Consider the following 20,068-nt stretch of genomic DNA (forward strand, 5'->3'; position numbering starts at 1 on the left):
TATATTTGAATAAAATGGGAGGAATAAATGTCTGTATCCTTTTTCCCTGTAATGTTGAAAAGTGATACATTTCCAAACCAACAAGCTTGTCAGCAGAGCTAAAAGCTTTTCTGCATCACTGGACTCTCTGCAGTGCAGAAGCATACACAAACCATTGTGCATTATATAAGCATCACACATACATGTGATGAAAGTTGACACAATAGGACATACACATGTGCTGCACTCTGATATCATACTGCACTAGAGCAGTAACATTTTCACAAAGCTTGGACATGGATTGTCTGAGCTTGTAATTTTGAATTATAGAGTTGTAAAAAGATGGACAAAGGGATTAAAATACCTATAGATACATACAGATGAGCCATAATCATATTAAGTGGCAGAACAGGCACGAGGAGCTGAATGAACTCCTCCTGCTCCTAATTGGTATGACAATCTGACAAGTGGAATAGGCTACAGAGCCAATTCCAGTTATTACAACTTAAGTGTGCAGCACAGAAAGAAGTGTTAGAAATGACAGTTTCTCTAAAGGAAGATATTTTTGCTGACTAATAGTTGAGAGAAAAGTAAGAAAAATGTTCATTTGTAAAGCATCTATTGCATCTCTTTCAGAGTGCTTAAGAGCCAGTGAACTATTTTTGAAGGATTGTAACGTAGGAAACAATTTTAGAATAAATCAAAGATTAAAGTAGTGGCATATAAGCCAGGGCAGAGTACAGAACCACATTCTTAACCATGTGGTATCTCACTGCTTTTTTTGTCCCTAAAAATCCAATGTATATCATTTGACTCCAATGTTAAGTGAGGACCAGTCTAGATTTTTCCCTGGAATGTGGTCCTTAGGAGCCTCAGGAAAATAAAGTTCGTCTATGACATTAACTGCTTCACCTGAGTAAAATCTATTCTCTCCATCCACCAGAGATATAGTGTGTTACAGTGAGCGCTGCTGTTATTTGTATCAAGCTATGAGTTAAACTGGATAGTTTAGAGGGAACTCAAGACACTATAGGCATGAAAAACACATGGCGCCCCATTCAAATTGATGACATTAACATCAAACATTTCAGTCAACTAGTTTGACAATTGAGGTTGATATCTTGAAAATGACTGGTTTAATACTTTCATTAAAATAATACGATAAAGGAATTAATGTAAACATATGTGTTCCTTCCAATATCTCAGAATTCATTTAAACTTTTTTTGAAAAACATGTATCAAGAACTCTACTATGCTGAATCAGTTTGAAAAAAGTGATGTTAGGACAAGTTACTGCTATGATTGCAAACACATTTACTTTCCTCTGTCCATTTCATAATTTTGCCACACTTGGCAACTAGTGCAATACATCCATTACTATTCCCCTCTTATGCAATTATTCAATAGTAACTATTAAAAGACAATGTAGTCACAAGTCAAATGAGTGAGTGGAATTGTGGGTGCAAATGACTGACAGCTTTTCTTCATTCATTCAAGAAATGTTGGCTTTGGAGGCTGAGCCAGTATTTAATTGCCCATTCCTAATTGCCCTCGAGAAGGTGGTGGTGAGCTGCCTTCTTGAACCATTGCAGTCCTTGAGGTGTGGGTATACCCATAATGTTGTTAGGGACAGAGTTCAGGATTTTGACCCAGTGGTGGTGAAGACAATCCTGGGAAAAATCCAGACCAGTCTCACTTAACATTGGAGTCAAATGATTACATCGGATTTTTTAGGGACAAAAAAGCAGTGAGTTACCACATGGTTAGGAATATGGTTCTGTACACTCTCCTGGCTTATGTGCCATTACTTTGGCTTGGAGGGCAACTTCCAGGAGGTGATGTCCCCATGCTTTTGCTGCCCTTGTCTTTCTAGCTGGTAGAGGTCATGGGTTAGAAAGGTGCTGCTACGGAGTCTTGGTGAGTTACTGCAGTGCATCCTGTAGTTGGTATAAACTGCTGCTACTGTGCGTCAGTGGTGGAGTGAGTGAATGGTTGTGGATGGGGTGCCTATCAAGCAGGCTGCTATGCCCTGTATGGTGTTGAGCCTCTTGAGTGTTGTTGAATCTGCATTCAGCCAGGCAAATGGAGAATATTCCATCACACTCCTGACTTAAGCCTTGTTGATAGGGGAGTTGGGTGGTGAGTTACTCATCACAGGATTTCTAGTCTCTGGGCTGCTCTTGGAGCCACATTGTTTATATGGCTTCTCTAGTTCATTTTCTGGTCAATGGTAACCCCCAGAATATTGATAGCGGGGAACTCAGTGATGGTAATGCCATTGAATGTCAGGGGTAATAGCTGTGTTTTCTCTTGTTGGATATTGTCATTGCCTGGCACTTGTGTAGTGCGAATGTTACTTGCCATCTATCAACCCAGGCCTGTGCCCAGATCTTGCTTCATTTGGATGTGGACTGCTTCATTATTTGATGAGTCACGAATGGTGCTGAGCATTGTGCAACCATCAGCAAACATCCCTACTCTGAACTTAGAATCGAAGGAAGGTCATTAATGAAGCAGCTGAAGATGGTTGGGCCTAGAACACATGTTCAGCAAACTGCTGTCAATTCAGTCATCACGTGTAAGTGAATTGGCTCAAATGAATGATCACTGACCTCAAACATTAATTCTGTTTCTCTCTCTACAGAGGTTGCCTAATCCACTGATTATTTCCAGAATTGTCTGCTCTTATTTCAGATTTCCAGTATCTGCAGTTGTTCTTTGCTTTTTGGAACTGATTTGAATGTTGCTTAAAAAACGGATGCTTGGAAAACTGTCAATTCTAATCTCAAGGTACTGTTCATCCATTAACAAGATAGAGCAGTAGCTGTACTCTGTACCCAATACTGAGGTCAGCACTATGTTAGCTGCAAACTCTCACCATACCACCTCACCCTTGATCTCCACTGGTAGTGCTCGATATATGTCGTACACTTTAAGAGATCACTGTTCTGTGGTGACTGCACGACAATATTTGCTGTCAATTTTATTTTGTCTAAGAAAGGTAATCAAATAACAACAGACCGGAGAAAAATAGTGAAGTTTAAAGCAGGTATACAGAATCACACATGAATTATTTTGCCCAAAATTCCTACTCTTGCTGCAATGATTGTTGAAATGAGAGATAATAAAACCATCCTCACCTTTAGCTTTTAGCAGTTAGGTTTAAGAGCCAGCAGGCTTCTTACCTGATGGTATAGAATACAGCAGATATAATGAGTTCATTATGGACAGCTACAGCCATGTAACGTGGTTCATGAAAAGCTGATGGCACTGTCCGTACTGCATAGCAGAGATATACCCCCCAGAGGAGGAAGAGAAATTCAGCTGCAGGAAAAAAAGCAAAGAAGGAATGGAGTGACTTTGAGATTCTTTCATTATCAGAAAGCAATGGCAGTATTCATAGTATCAGAGCTCAGCGTGACACAACGAACCATATTCTTGCATATGGCAAAACACAGAGAATAACCCCAGAAGTTTGATAAACAAGATTTGTTTACCAGACCATTAAAACTGATCTTTCTTTAATAGGATATACTTCCTGATACTTGAGCTAATTATGTAGCATAGCCCAGTAATCAAGTACTTTTCCAGATTAAGGCAGATCTAGGTTGGCTTCTTGGCCATTCCCACTTCAGTGAGTGAAGACGCTTCTGCACACATGGATAATAAATTTGCTTCCTTTTTCAAACTAAACGTTGATTTAAAATGGTAAGTAAGTGATTCTTTTTGAACAAAATGCACACTGCCTTCTCTATATGGCCTTGATTTATGAAGGACTGTTATCATAACAATGGCTTTAACCCATACATCTTAAACAGGCTAATGGCAGCAGTAAAATAACATTCTCATTGGAAAATGTAAGTTTCCTTCTCCTTCCGATGAAATGGAAATGGCAAAGTCTCTTACACTTGTTCTATGCAAAGTTAATGGTGCATAAAGCAGTGAAATAGAATGACATTTAATGAAGTGCTCATACCTTTATAGTCACTCAAAGAGAAATTACAAAATAAAACAAAAAGGAAAGTGTTCACATGATCACATTAAAATTGACATGTTTATAACAATCTTCTGGACAGAAGATGGCACCAGGACACATATATTGGGAGGGAGAGAACCTTTCACAGAGTCATAGAGTTATGCAGCACAAAAACAGGCCCTTTGGCCCAATTGGGCCACGCCGACCAAGATGGCCCATCCAAGCTGGTCCCATTTGCCAGTGTTAGGCCCGTAACCTTCTAAACCTTCTCTTATCCATGTACCTGTCCAACTGTCTTTTAAAAGTTGTTATTGTACTTGCCTCAACCACTTCATCTGGCAGCACATTCCACATACATACCACCCTTTGTGTAAAAAAGTCTTTCCCCACTCACCTTAAGCCTGTGCCCTCTAGTTCTTGATTCCCCAACCTTGGGAAAAAGACTGGGTGCATTCACCCTATCTATGCTCCTCATGCAGTCATATACCATATAAATGGGCCCTTCAGCCCACACATCCATGCTGACCTTTTGGCCCATCTACACTAATCTTTCTATGCCTTGCCTATTTCTGTCTAAACACCTCTTAAAATAGTGATTGTACCTGATTCCACCACTCTCTGTATAAAGCAAGTTAAACCTTTAGATCTCATTAAAAATTCCTTCCTTTTCACCTAAAATGAATGCTTTTTTGTTTGTGAAAAAGATTTTGACTGTCTACCCTACCTAAGCCTCTCATCATCATACATACATATATCAGGTCACCACTCCGTCACTCCAGGGAAAACAAGCCCAGCCCATCCATAAATAAAGTCCTTCAATCCAGGCAAAATCGTGGTGAATCTCCTCTGCATGCTCTCCAGCGCAATCACATCCTTCCTTAAGCGCAGTGACCAGAACTGCACACAATATTTCAAATACAGTCTAACCAGTGTTTTGTAAAGTTGCAACTTTGCATCTCAACTCTTATATTCTATGCGCCGACATATGAAGGCAAACATTCTGTATGCCTATCGACCTGTGTTGCCACTTCAGGGAATTATGGACTTGAACTCCTTAGTCTCTGTTCATCAACATTCCTTAGTGCTGTATCATTTACTATATATGTCCTACCTCTGACTTCACACTTGTTCGGATTAAATTCCATTTGCCTACACTCTGCCCAACTTCCATTCTGATCCTATATTCTGCTGTAGCCTGAGACAACCTTTCTCGCTATCCACGACATCACGAAATTTTGTGACAACCATAAACATAGTAGTCATTCTCCTATATTCACATCCATGCCATTAATGTGTACAACAAATAGCAAAGGTCAAGCTCCGATCTCTACAGTACATCACTAATCATAGACTTCTAATCAGAAAGCATCCTTTCACCATTACCCACTGCCCCCTATCATCAAGCCACTTTTGGATTCAGCTTGCCTTGGATTCCATGTACCATAACCTTTTGGACCAGTCTACCATGCGGGCCTTGTCAAATACCTTACTAATTCTTAAAGACACCATTTACTGCCCTTGCCTTCATCATTCTCTCAATTACTTCCCCAAGGCTCCCAAATAATCTTTTTTGACACTGAGCTGGAATGAGCTAATCTCCATGACAGCATGTCAAAGATAGGACACAATGAATAAAATACATCTAAAGAAATTCTTACAATAACTGTTTAATTGGAAATATATCCCTCCAAAGCAGATATTTGCTTTACATTCTAACCTTGAATCTCCTGACTTAATCTAGAGACTTTATTACCATTTTTATTTCCTACTCTGGATAAAAACAGGACTTCAGTTAAAGGAACAATATTGGAGCATATTAGCATTATTGGTATTGCAGGATATTCTCATTAAAACTATTTTTCACAGGAGAGCAGACACTGAGAAGAGGCCATCTGACCTGTATGCTAACTCTGTTCCTCTCTTCACACATGCTATTTGACCTGTTGAGTATTTTCAAGATTTTCAAGGGGCGATAAAACAATCTTTGAAGGGTAAAAGGAAATCAGCAGCCCAAATGACACCCTGCCCAATTTTCATTTAATTGATGGGAAAGAAAATTAGGACAAGGTGTGAAATGCATCATCAGTTATCACCCCACTTTGCATTATCACTGATGACCAACTTTCAGCCTCACACAAATGAGATCAGATTTAACAGTATCCAGTGGTGCTTGTGGTGTTAATATTTGATGGACAGCTTTTATAAAACCATGGTCTTGCCTGGAGAGAAAGAATAACAGCAACTGAATCTTTAATCTATGCTGGGTTTTGGTGCTCACACTAAGATAAAATAAACAATTTTACGAGGAAGCCAATTTAAGTACAGGTATACCCATTGCTGGTAATTACAACGTAGTTAGCACAGAAATAATTATCCCACTTTCACAGTTTGCAAACAAGAGATAAAGAGTATTTATTAATTCTTAGATATCTTTTTTCTAATTCAAAACAGAATTGGAGTTTAAAGGAGCAAGAGCAGAGGCTCAGAGAGTTTGAATATAGGTGGAACAGATGCCCAGTGAATTTCAAAGGAGCAGGAAAAGAAGCTCAGTGAGTTTAAAAGGAATGGGAAAAGTGGCTCGCTGAGTTTAAAAATCTCAGGAACAGATGCTTGGAGAGTTTAAACAGGGCAGGCACAAAGGCCCCAAAAGTTTGAAAGGAGTGGTAACAGAAGCCCAAGAAATTAAAGGAAACAAGAACAGAGGATCAGAAAGTTTAAAAGATGCTTTGTATGCAGGCATGTGAGAGTGAAATGAAGCCCTAGTTAACTAGTAGGCTTTAATTTAAATTAATTTAAAGTAACAAGTTAGTCATGTTAGGGAATCTCAGAGTTATGGCTCATCCTGTGCTATTTGGGAAATCTGGGATACTTCCAGTGTCCCTAATGACCATTTGTGCAGGAAGTCTATCCAACTGCAGCTACCGGTTAATCACATTATGGAGCTAGAGCTGTGGATGGATTCATTGTGGAGCATCCCTGATGCTGAGATGTACATGGACAGTATGTTTTGGGGATCTGGTAAAGATTGCAAAGGCAGGAAGGGAATGGGACCAGTCCAAGCTGGATGGGCGGACCGGGACTAATGTCTGAGAGGCAGTGTTTACAAGTGCTGTAGGGAGGGTTTAAACTAAAAGGACAGTGGGTGGGAAGTCGTGCAGAGAGACATAAGAAGGGAAAGCAAAGATTTAAACAAAGGATCCATGTTTCTCAATTCTTTTGGTGTCCAGAAATTGATGGATCTCCATATTGGAAACATTCAGCAACTAGACGCTCATCTCTCTAGTGACAGGGAATTCCAAAGATTCACCAAGTAAATAAAACATTAGATACTGGAATACTGTGTACAGTTCTGCATGATAGGAAGCATGTGATTGCACTGGATCGAATGCAGAGGAGATTCACCAGGATGTTGGTGGAATGGAGCATCTCAGTAATGAGAAGAGGCTGAATAGGCTGTGTTTGTTTTCCTTGGAATGAGGGAGGCTGAGGGAAGAACTAATAGAAGCATACAAAATTACAAAGGGTATAGGTAGACAGTAAGAAACTTTTCCTCATAACAGAGCTATCTAAAACTAGAAAGTGTAGGCTAAAGGTAAGGGGTAGGAGGTTGAGAGGGGATCTGAGGAATAAATTTTTCATCCAGTGGTTGGAATCTGGAATGCACTACCTGAGATGAATGAGCACAGTTGTTCATTCCTGTCTGGCACAAAAACAAAACAGGAAAGACGGCTCATCTGTGGCTCACAAGGGAAATTCGGAGAAATAATAGTTCCGAGGAGGAGACAAATAAAGCTGCAAACTTGACATCTGGAATCAGTTTAGGATTCAGCAAAGGAGGATCAATTGATTAATTAAGAAGGGGAAAACAGAGTATGAGACTAAGCTTGCAAGGAACATAAAAAAAAACTGACTACAAGGGTTCTATAGATATGTGAAGAGGAAAAGGTTAAGGTGGAAACAAGCACCAGCCCTCACAGTCAGGAACAAGGGAATTTATAATGAGGAACAAAGAAATGGCAGACCCATTGAACAAATACATTGGTTCTTAAGCAACTTTAAAAAGTAAAAGTGAAAGGCAAAGAAATCAATTGCAAAATGCATGTAAGGGCACATTGCAAAATAATGCTAAGTTGACTAATAATTTTAAAAAGTCAAACTGAAAGGCTGTGTGTCTTAATGAACAGAGTGTTCACAATAAGTTGGATGAATTAATCACACACGAATGCATATAATATATTTGAAAGGGGACAAGGATGAAAACTGACCATACAGGAGTATTCAATATTCAGGAAGGAGAGGCAAAAAGGAAAAGGAGGTGGGATAGTATTGCTGACTAAAAAGAAGATTAATACAATAGTGAGAAAGGATATTACCTCTCTGGGTAACACTAGAAATGCCAAGGGGCACAAAACACTAGTGGGTGTTGTATGCAGGTTTCCAAACAGTACTGGTGACATTGATGCTGGGGATGGGCATTAAACAAGAAATTAGAGGTGCAATAAGGCAACAACTACTACGACTACAATCATGGCTGACTTTAATCTCATTTTAAATTGGTCTAACCAAATTAGTAATGGTACTGTGAAGGAGGAATTTCATGTCATCTGCAGTACTGTGAATGAGAAATTTCCCGCATTCAGCCCATATCCCTCCAAGCCTGGCGCCTCCATGTACCTATCCAAGTGCTTCTTAAATGACACTAGTGTACCTGCCTGAACCACTTCCTCTGGCAGCTCATTCCATATACTCACCACCTTCTATGTGAAAAAGTTGCTCTTCAGGTCCCTTTTAAATCTTTCCCCCCTCACCCTAAACCTATGCCACCTGGTTTTGGACTCCCCTAACCTGGGGAAAAGACTGTTACCACCCACCTTATCTATAGCTCTCATAATTTTAAACATTTCTATAAGGCCACCCCTCATTCTTCTACATCCCAAGGAATAAAGACCTAGCCTGGCCAACCTCTCCCTATAACTCAGGCCCTCTAGTCCTGGTAACATCCTCGTAAATCTTTTCTGCACTCTTTCCAGTTTAACCATGTCTTTTCTATAACAAGGGAGCAAAACTGTACACAGTACTCCAAGTGCAGCCTCATCAACAATTTATACAACTGCAACATAATGTCCCAACTCCTATACTCAGTGCCCTGACTGATGAAGGCTAGTGTGCTAAATGCCTTTTTCATCACCCTGTCTATCTGTGATGCTGCTTTCAATGAACTATGCACTTGTACTCCTAGCTCCCTCTATTCCATTGCACTCCCTAGTGCCCTTCCATCATAGTATAAGTTCCTATGCTGGTTTGACTTTCCAAAATGCATGACCTCAAACTTATCTGTATTGAAATCTATTTGCCACTTCTTGGCCCACTTCCCTAACTGATCAAGATCTGCACGTAATCTATGATAACCTTCTTCACTAGCACATCCTAATTTCATGTCATCTGCAAACTTACTGATCAAGCCTTATGCATTCGCACAAGGAGAGCAGCCTCTTGGGCTGTGTATTCAATAATGAGAAAGGATATAATTGGCAATCTTGTACCATGGCCCTTGGGAAGGGGTAACTATAATATAGTAGAATTCTTCATTAAAATGGTCATGAAATTGTCGATCCTGAGACCGGGGGTCCAGAATCTAAATAAAGAAAAGCACGTTGGTATGAGGCAAGAGTGATTAAAATAGATTGGGATACATTATCTATGGAGGTTGATGAGGATCATCAATGGCAAACATTCAAGGAACATGTGGATGAACCATCACAATTGTTCATTCCTATTTGGCACAGAAATAAAACAGGAAAGATGGTTCACCCATGGCTTGCAAGGGAAATTCAGGATAGTAACAGATCCAAAGAGAAGACAAATAAAGCTGCAAACCTGAGGACTGGAATCAGTTTAGGATTCAGCAAAGGTGGACCATTAAGGGATCAATTAAGAGGGGGAAAATAGAGTAAGCTTGCAGGGAACATAAAAACTGACTGTAAAGGTTCTGTAGATATATGAAGAGGAAAAGGTTAAGGCAGAATCAAGCACTGACCCTTGTAGTCAGGAAAAGCAGAATTTATAATGAGGAACAAAGAAATGGCAGGCCAATTGAACAAATACAGTGGTTCTGTCTTCAAAAGAGAGGATAAAGATAACCTCCCAGAAATGTTAGGGAATCTACAGGGAGGAACTGAAGGAAATCAGTATTAGTTGGGTAAATCAAAATCTGAGATGTTAGAATCTGAAACTAAAACTCAAACACTAGAAATACTGAGCAAGTCAGACAGTAGCTGTGGAAACTTAATGCTTCAGCTCTGGGACTCTTCATTAGAACTTGAAAGAGAGAAAACATTATCAGTTTTCAACAGCAGAGAAGGTGGGGGAGGGATGGGGAGAATATCTCTGATAGGGTGAGACCAAATGAATTAAATTAGCAGTGGTGTAGTAGTTAGGATCTGATGATGATTCTTTTTGTCCATGCAATGTATTGCACATAGCAGGATTGTGAGACATGCCCAGCAGGCCAGAGTACATGTATAAAAAAGAAAACTGAGGAAAAGATAAAAGGCAGAAATGACCAGTTCTGTCACAGACAAAGAAAGAGTGTTGGAGAACTCAGTATTGAGTTCTGAAGCCTGCAACATACCCAGACGGAAGATGAGGTGTGGAACAGAGTCACAGAGTCATACAGCATAGAAATAGGCTCTTGATGCACCATGTTCACATCAAGTACCTACCCCAAATCTATTTATCGGCACTTGGTCCACAGCTATACTTCCATACCTTAGTGATTTAAGTGTTTGTCTGGATACTTCTGAAAGGTTGTGTGAATACCTGGCTCCACTGTCCCCTTAGGCAGTCTGCTGCAGATTCCAACCTGAGCTCCCCTTTAAACCTCTTACCCCTTATCCAAAACCCATGCTCTGTAGTTTTAGATACCTCTGCTATGGCAAAATTTTTCTTACTATTATAATTTCTTCATAATTTTGTTTATCCCTATTAGGTACCCCTTCAGTGTACTCCATTCTAAGGAAAACAAATACAGTCAATCCAGTCCCTTCCCATATATGAGATACTCCATGCCAGGTAACATCCTGGTGAATCTCCTCGACACCCTCTTCAGTGCAATCACATTTTTCCTATAGGGTGGCAATGAGAACTCCACGCAGTACTCCAGCATCCAATGTGGTATAAAATTGTACCATAACCTGCCTGTTCTTATATTCTGTGCCTTGGTTAATGAAGGAAGTATCCCATATGCCTTCTTCACCTCTTTATCTACCTGTGCTGCCACCTGCAGGGATCCTTGGACTTTTACCCATGGTCCCTATTTTCTTAATTCCCACTAAAGCCTTACCATTCATTGTGTCTGGTGGGGCTTTATTTAGTGGTCCTCTCAAGATGCATCACCCTCCTGCCCAGTTCTCATGTTCCCCATTTCCCTTCGGTATCCAGGAATTTATGGGTCTCCATGATGAATACAATAAGCAATTAGACACCTATCTCTCTCCTAATAGGGAATTCCAAATATTCGCCAGCCTTTGAGCAAATAAATTTCTTGTAGTCCTAAATGCCCAACTACTTATTCTGAGACTGTATTCTTCAGTTCCAGTCTCCCATCTTCAACCTAACAAAGTCCTTTAAACTCTGGATATTATAAAAATCTAGACTTGGATTTAAATAGTGCCTTTTACATAACTATCAGGACATTCTAAAGGAATTTATGGTCAGTGAAGATTTATTTTAAGTGTGGTTACTGTTTCAATGTTAGAAACACAAAATCAATTTTGTGTTCAGAAGATTCTCACAATCAGCACAGTGATAACAGCCAAACAACCAGCCAAACAATCTCTCAATTAACATCACCGAGAGAATAATATCGGTTAGGACTCTGTGATTCTCACCTGTCCTTCAGAGTAGAGTCAATGGGATCTTTTACGTACACCCGAGAGAGTGGACAGAGCCTGAGTTTAACATTTCACGTGATGATAGCATTTCTGAGTTCAGCCATCTCTTGGTGCTGCACTGAGTGTCATCTTAGATTAATATGTTCAAGTCTCCAGAATGGGATTTGAACCCACAGCCTTCTGACTCTGATGCAAGAGTGCTACCAACTGATCTACTCATTCCACTGATTTCAATGGAACTAAATATCCCGAGAGGAGTACAAGTGATGGCTGATACCTTGCTACCCATTAGCATCAGCACTAAAGACATATCCATCCACCTAAAGAACACGACAAAAAAAATCTAGAGTTAAGTTAACACATTTGAACCTTACAGTATCAACTAGTCAACAAACACCGAAGAAAACTCTGGCTAGCACAGGCAAGCTGGTAGGTTGATTGGCCACTACAAATTGCCCCTAGTGTGTAGATGAATGGTGAATCTGGGGAGAGTTGATGGGAATGTGAGAAGAATTAAAATGGAATTAGTATAGGATTTGTGTAAATGTGTGTTTAATGGTTGTTGCAGACTCCTGTGGGTTTGAAGGGCCTTCTTCCTTGCTTTATGACTCTGTGACTCAAGTGTGTGGGTGTTGGAAGAAAGAGGGCGACATGCTGAAAATAACTGATAAGCAAGTATTCAGTTTTAAGAAAAAATTGGATCATTGATGTGGATGACTGCTTTGTTAAACTTTCCTGTTTACGCCTCTGGCCAGCTGCTTATTTTCCATTAAATAAAACAGTGAGCAGAAAACTAAAAGAACTGTGGAGTAACTAACAATCCTTCTCTACTGCTCTGCTAGTAGGGATATTGTGCTTAAAAACAAACGGGCCACCTCCAGAGAAAATAAGTCTAATTCTGCACACCTCGTGGAAGTTGGAAAAATTGGCAAACAAAATTTACCAATGTTTTGTTTTCTTCCTGCTATCTACAACTTTAAACTTGTTCCCAGATATAAGAATGTCCAGTAAAATCTGTGAGATCTTCCTTTAAATATGTAGATTGAGTTCTGATATTTTAACTGAGTTTGCATGCTATTTTAACCCAAAGGTCATTGTTTCTCTCTCCACTGATGCTGCCTGGCCTGCTGAGTATTTCCAGCATTCTCTTGCATTTAATTTGAGTTTTCCAGATACTGTAGCTCACAGTATCTCACTGTTTTATCACTGTTTTATTTAATTCCTATCCCTCTGTCCTCATTCACCTCCTTTGGACAGATCATCTCCTATTAACAAGCTTACACCACCTTCAGGTGCCATCATTTTATCTCTCTACCCTCTGGTAGATATTCCCTTTGTTCTCTCCACTCCTTCCCCTTCTCTTTACAATGTTGTCTAGCTTTACCTAGTTCTGATGAAAGGTCATCGACCTGAAACGTTACCCTATTTCTCTCTCCCCAGATGCTGCCTGATTTGTTGAGTATTTCCAACTTTTTTCCATTTTTATTTCAAAGGCCACAAGGTACACATAGTACTCTTTTTTTTTCAATTCATTTGGGGTCCAGGGGAAGCTAAAGTTTACAATGGAAAGTCAGGTCTTTCTAGCCCAGGCTTCTCAGTTTCTATTCTATATGAGACCATTATTAGCTGTATCTTTTTTTTTGCATTCAGTATTTGAGAAAACAAGCAAAAAAAGGTACAGCATATCCAACTAATCTTCTGCTTTTGCCAGTACTGTGTTCCAATCTACTGGTCCCTATGTCAGAAGAAGCATCTAATTAAGGGTATAAATAGAAATATACTGCCCAAGAGACAATTTATTTAAACTCTGCTATACACCTTCCTTCACATTATAACCCACAGTAGCTTAATCTGACAAAATTGCCCCTTATTCTCTTCACTAGTTCATTTCCAAGCCAAGCACTTTCTGTCAAAATAAACTGAAGTTCAGTCTCACAAACTTGTACTGTTATCTGTCAGGACAGGAGCTGCTTTCTGCTACTCATGGCGATGAATATTTTTTAAAGCAACAGCCTTCCACTGTCTTGAGAAGGTTTTGTTGCAATGCAAAAGCCTTCCTCTTAATGAATGTACTGCCACTTCTGTTTAATGGATCTGTAGCTTAAAGGTAGCTGTACTGCTAAACAACTAACATTAAAAGCACCTAAAATCATAGGCTGAGATATAAGATGAAAAATAACCTTAGCTGCAATAAAAATGTTTATGGAATGAAGAAGTAATAGTCTGATGTGAAAATGCAATGTCTGGAATGCCTGCCAAAGGGTGGAGAGACAGAATAATGGCACTTAAAGGTGGTGAAAGCTTTGCATCTTTGCGAAAACAAAGTTTTGAAATTAGAGCTGAATATTCTTAACAGACGGTAACTTCTGATCTCAGTGGAGATGCAGGTATATTAGGAATTAACACTGGTTTGAAAAGAATATCATGTGGTTTCAGTGGTGGAGTTGATGGAGTGGCTTCGCCCATTCCTAACTGTTGCAAGTCTGCATGCCCAGGTCTTCTGGTACCCTGCCACTGTCGAGGACCCTCCTATTGTTGAGGCCGTCCAAGGGAGAGAGTTGTGTGCTACCTTCCAGAAGGGTAAAGCACTGACAATGTCACCTCACTTCATTAACAGCACATAACCTGTCAGACAAACATGAAGTAGGATAAATGATACTTGGAGAGAGCATTATTTGGGACAACATGGAATACAGCCTGTGGGGGTAATTATAGGCTGGTGCATCGGTTGTTCTCCTTGTCCACTAGCTGACAGCTGCTCAAGCAGAAGGCGTGAATCTTTAAAATTCAGAAATATCTAAAACAAAATGAAACCTGCCTGGAACCTGTCCACTTCTCTCTCAATGGAGATGGGGCAAGGGGCCAGCAACAATGTTTCTAGCAGGAGGCAAGTTGATCATTTAAATATTATAATAAGGCTGTATTCATTGTAACAGTCATTCTGTTGCTAATTCACTTTGACTAGGTTTTCCAGGTCTCTTGACCACCATCATGTGTTGCTATCCAACTATCAGCAATTGGACACCCTCTAGTCATCATCTGAGCCACCAGCTGCCTCTGTCCATGACTGGTCACTCCACCCATGTTTAGTCTACCCCAACTCTTTAACCTTGCACCCACTTCTCCCCACCTCTCCTACCCTCAACCTACCGAAGGTTAAAGTATATTCCAGAATGACCAAGGTTCAGATAGTGACTGATGAATGGTCATACGTGACCCTGTCAATGTTGCTGAGTGACTTGCCCTTGGATCCGTAGCATAAATATGCAGCATGATAATACCTGTTCATTATTCTCTGCTTCCAAAATTTGGTTCTATTTGAAGTTAGTAGAACTAAATTTTGGAAGTAGAGGGCAAGAAGCACAGGCGAATAATATTTTCTGTTTAGTGCCACTGATCTGAGGACAAACTTCTCCCATGTGAGAGATATTTTGTAAACTCTATTTAATAAATATTTAAGATTGTCCCAGGTGTATTGAATCAACTGGACACAGAGAATATTGGAAAACTGAATGCACCAAATAGGCATTTGTAAAGAAATCAAATGAATTTTTCTTCCATCTAAATTGAGTTAAAAAGCTATGTAATTAGTTTTTTCAAAGGATCTTCGACCTGAAACATAACTCTGTTTCTCCTCCAGTAGATGCAGCCTCATCTGCTGAAAGTTTCCAGCATTTTCTGTTTTCTATTTCAGATTTCCAGCATCCACAGTTTGTTTATTTTTAATTATTTTTTGTTGGTTGCCTAGGTATCTGGTAACTGTAGAATACATTAACATTTAGAAATTTTCAAATTTAATTGCTCAGAAATCTAAACTAGTAGAATTTCAGTTGTTAAATATGCACAACAATTGATTAGATACTGCCTGCTGGAGATTATCTTCCAAAAATTCTCAACTGGTCGGAGAAAATTTTCAGACCCAGAAGGACTCTGCTCATCCTGAGACTGTTACATCTCTTTCTAGATTCTTCAGTCAGAGAAATAGCCTCTCAACATCTCTGAGAATTGTTCATGTTTCCATGAGATTGCCTCCCATTCTTACTATTCTATTCAATCTTTCCTCATGGGACACCCCTCCCCAGCAGAGGAATCAAACCAGCAAACTTTTCTCACAACCCTCCCCAAGACAAGAATATTCTTTCTTAGTTAAAATAAAACCAAAAAATGCTGGCGATACTCAATAGGTGGAAAGATGTAGAGTTAATGTTTCAGGCCAATGACCTTTCATCAGAACTGGGAAAATGACTGAAAATTGAGTTTAAGTGGCTGAGAAGGAGAAGTATGTAGTGAACACAGGGAATATCTGTGATAGGATGGAGAGCATGGCTGTCCAGCCCAGAAACGTGCTTGTTCTCTCACTTTTCCAGTTCTGAAGAAATATGATCAAACTGAAACACTGTTTTGCTCTTCATAGATGTTGTATGACCTGCTGAGTATCTACAGCACTTACTGCTTTCATTTCAGACTTCCTGCATCTACAGTTATTTTGTTCTCTCTTTACTAAGGTGAACAAAACTATACACAGTGGTCTAGGGATGGTGTTACAAAGGCCATTTATAACTACATCAAGATTTCCTTACACCTATACTGCAACCATCCTGTCGTAATGGCTAACATATTGTATGCCTTTCTAATTGCTTATTATGACAACATATAAACTTTATGTGACTTATGTATAAGGACACATAACTTCTTCCAAATGCCAAGATTTACCAATCTCTCACGTTTTTCAAAAGGGTCTAATTTTCCTTTTTTCCTACCAAAGTGGATAATTTTACACCTCGCCACATTCCATTCCATCTGCCATCTTCCTTCCCCATCAATGAATTGATCCATTTTACCTTCACAACATGCCTAACCTTTTCCCAGCTTAGTTCCCCACTCAGCTTTGTTTCATCAACAAACTTGGATGCAATAAATTTTTCTTTCAGTGTCATTCATCAAACAGGTCCCCCCCAACTTACGGATGCCTGACTTATGTACAGCTCACACATAGGATTGAGTGTTTAGGAGACCGGTGGTATGGATTTGTCAGCTGCTGCGGGGCTGCAGGCATCTTCTGTTGCCTGTGAACTCAGTTCGCGCCTGCATTTCTGACTTGCGACCGTTCGGATTACGAACAGTTCACAGGAACAGAACCCTGCCGTAACCTGGGGACAACCTGTGATTTGTAAACAGCTGAAGACCAACAACTGATCCATGTGGTCCTCCGTGGTTTGCTCATCCCTCCCCACCCACCCCTCCCCGTCCCCTGGCACTTTCCCCTGTAACACTTGCACCTGGAGATGCAATACTTGAACCTTTACCTCCTCCATCACCACCATCTAGGGACCTAAACACCCCTTCCAAATGAGGCAGTGGTTCACCTCTTCCAACCTGATCTACTGCATTCAGTGTTCGTGATGTAGCCCCTGCTACACTGGAGAAACCAAGTGTAGAGTAGGTGACCATTTTGTGTAGCACCTGCGCTCTGTCTGCAATGGTCAGTCGTGGCTTCTGACTGCACATCATTTTAACTGTTTTTCCCACTCTCATACTGACCAAGAAAATGGACCCAATTGCACCTGTTTATTATGTGCAAACTGCAAAAAAAAAGTTGCTTTATAGGTGAGACAACTGGGTATAACATGTTTGATGCTCACCTCTGCCTTACCAACAGAAATTAAAGCATTACATGTGCAACCTATGACCTTTGATTCACAATAAAATAAGGAATAAACCCCTTGGCAAGTCAGCAAAGGGATGTAAAATGAAGCTCTCTAATGGAACACTGAGGTGTAACTGTCTGCCTCTGCTTGCCAGGGTTTTCAAGGTTCTGCTGTTTTGGTACATTATTGCTGGGTCTCATTGCAATGCACAGCAGAAATACAAGCTGTGATTTCTGCAGCATACTTTAAACTTACATAAGGGCAATTGTGAGGCATGGAGGCAGAACCTGTCAAAGTGACCTATCAAATTAGGTTTACGTTCAGTCAGTTGAGATGTAGTGGCGGATATTTAAGGGGATCTTGCAGAATATACAGAAGGGGTACATTCTAATGAAAAATAAAAATTCAAAGGGGATGATCCACCATCTGTGGTTAATGAAAACAGTTAATAATATCAGACTTAAAGCAAAAGCATATAATTGTGCAAAGAGAACTACCAGGTCAGCAGGTTAAATAGAAAATTTAAAAAACTGCAACAAATAACTTAGCTAAGGAGGAAAAATAGAGTATGACCAAAGCTACCCAGAAATAAGATAAGATATCTTTATTAGTCACATGTACATCGAAACACACAGTGAAATGCATCTTTTGCATAGAGTCTTCTGGGGGGGCAGCCCGCAAGTGTCGCCACACTTCTGGCGCCAACATAGCACGCCCACAACTTCCTAACCCGTACGTCTTTGGAACGTGGGAGGAAACCGGAGCACCCGGAGGAAACCCACGCCGACACGGGGAGAATGTACAAACTCCTTACAGACAGCAGCCAAATTGAACCTGGGTCACTGGTGCTGTAAAATGTTATGCTCACCGCTACACTACAGTGCCTGCCTATAAAAGTTATAAAAATATAAAAGTTGGTGAGATTTTCTAAAGATACTTGTAAATGAAAAGAGTTAAAAAAAATGAGCAATGGGCCTATATGAAGTGAGTATGGGGAATTATTAATGTTAAACGAGGAGACAGCAGATGAATTAAGCAGGCACTTCCCATCAGTCTTACTCCAGAGGATACCAGTAATACCCCAGAAACATCTGTCAATATGAAATTGGGAGGGAAGAAGTAACTCAGGAAAATCATGAGCGCCATGGCAGGGACACTACATAATTAATTGGAGCTGTGGTCTCCAGGTTCTGGTGGACTTCATTTAGCGTCTGAAAGGATAATTGATGCATTTGTTTTTAACTTTTCAAAATTGTCTAGATTCAGGGAAAGTTCCATTAGATTGGAGAATAGCAAATGTAATTCCTTTATTCAAAAGGGGAGGATGACAGAAAGCAGGAAAGTACAGGCCAGTTTGCTTAATGTCTGTCATCAGGAAAATGTTAGAAACTACAAATGCAGGGCATTTAGAAAAATTCAAGGTCATCAGGCAAACTCAATGTTGTTTTGTAATTGTGAAATTATTTCTGACTAATTTATTGGAGTTCTTTGAAGAAGTAACGTGTGCTGAGAATAAAGGGATCTTTTGTACTAGGATTTCTGGAAGGTATCTTCATGGTGTATGAGGTAAGGTATTGGTGTGGATAGAAGACTGGCTGGCTGAGAGAAAACAGAAAATATGTATAAATGAGTCTTTTTCAGGTTGGCAAGATGAATCAGTGGTGTACCACAGGGATCAGTCCTGGGGCCTCGACCTTTTACAGTTCATTAAAATGATTTGGATGAAAACACCGAAGGTACAGTTTCTGAATTTACTAATGACATAAAGTAGGGAAGTAAGTTTAAAGGAGTACATTAGGCCTATAGATAGGTTAAGTAAGTTTCTCCTCTTGTGAGAGAATTTAGAAGCAGAGGTAAGGGGTGACCAGTTTAAGACAAAAGTGAGGCAAATTTTGAAAAATCAAAAAACTGCAGGAAGGTTGAACTAAAAACAGAAAATGTGAACAATTTTGGCCGTTGTCTGTAAGGAGTTTGTATGTTCTCCCCGTGTCTGCGTGGGTTTTCTCTGGGTGCTCCAGTTTCCTCCCACATTCCAAAGACATACGGGTTAGGAAGTTGTGGGCATGCTATGTTGGTGCCAGAAGTGTGGCAACACTTGCGGGCTGCCCCCAGAACACTCTATGCAAAAGATGCATTTCACTGTGTGTTTCGATGTACATGTGACTAATAAAGAAATCTTATCTTATATAGCATCTATGGAAAGAGAAACAGAATTAATGTTTCAGGTCAAAGAACTTTCTTCATAACCATTCTGATGAAGGGTCTTTGACCTGAAATGTTGACTTTCTTTCTCTTTCCTCAGGTTCTGCCTGATCTGCTGAGTCTTTACAGCATTTTCTATTTTTAGAGTCATAGAGTTATACAGCACAAAAACAGTCCCTTTGGCCCCTATGTTCATGATGACCAAAAAGCAGCCATTTATACTCATCCCATTTACCAACATTTGATCTGTAGCTTTCCATGATTGGCAATTCAAGTGCTCATCTGGATATTTTTTTATCATGTGAGACATTTTGTTTTCTCTCAGGGAGTCGCAAGTCTTTGGTACGCTTTTTCACAGAGGCTGGTGGAAA

The 20,068-nt window shown here is 40.0% G+C and overlaps 1 protein-coding gene across 1 annotated transcript in view; it reads right to left on the minus strand.

Annotated features, from left to right (window-relative positions):
• Positions 1 to 20,068, minus strand: part of gpr158a (G protein-coupled receptor 158a) — a 414,329-nt gene that overhangs the window by 39,640 nt on the left and 354,621 nt on the right. Inside the window, exon 8 of the mRNA XM_052016756.1 lies at positions 3,165 to 3,303. Within this exon, the coding sequence (XP_051872716.1) occupies positions 3,165 to 3,303 (139 nt within the window). The remainder of the gene's footprint in view (positions 1 to 3,164; positions 3,304 to 20,068) is intronic.

This window comes from Pristis pectinata, chromosome 5 (genome assembly GCF_009764475.1).
Source record: "Pristis pectinata isolate sPriPec2 chromosome 5, sPriPec2.1.pri, whole genome shotgun sequence".
NCBI lineage: Eukaryota > Metazoa > Chordata > Chondrichthyes > Rhinopristiformes > Pristidae > Pristis > Pristis pectinata.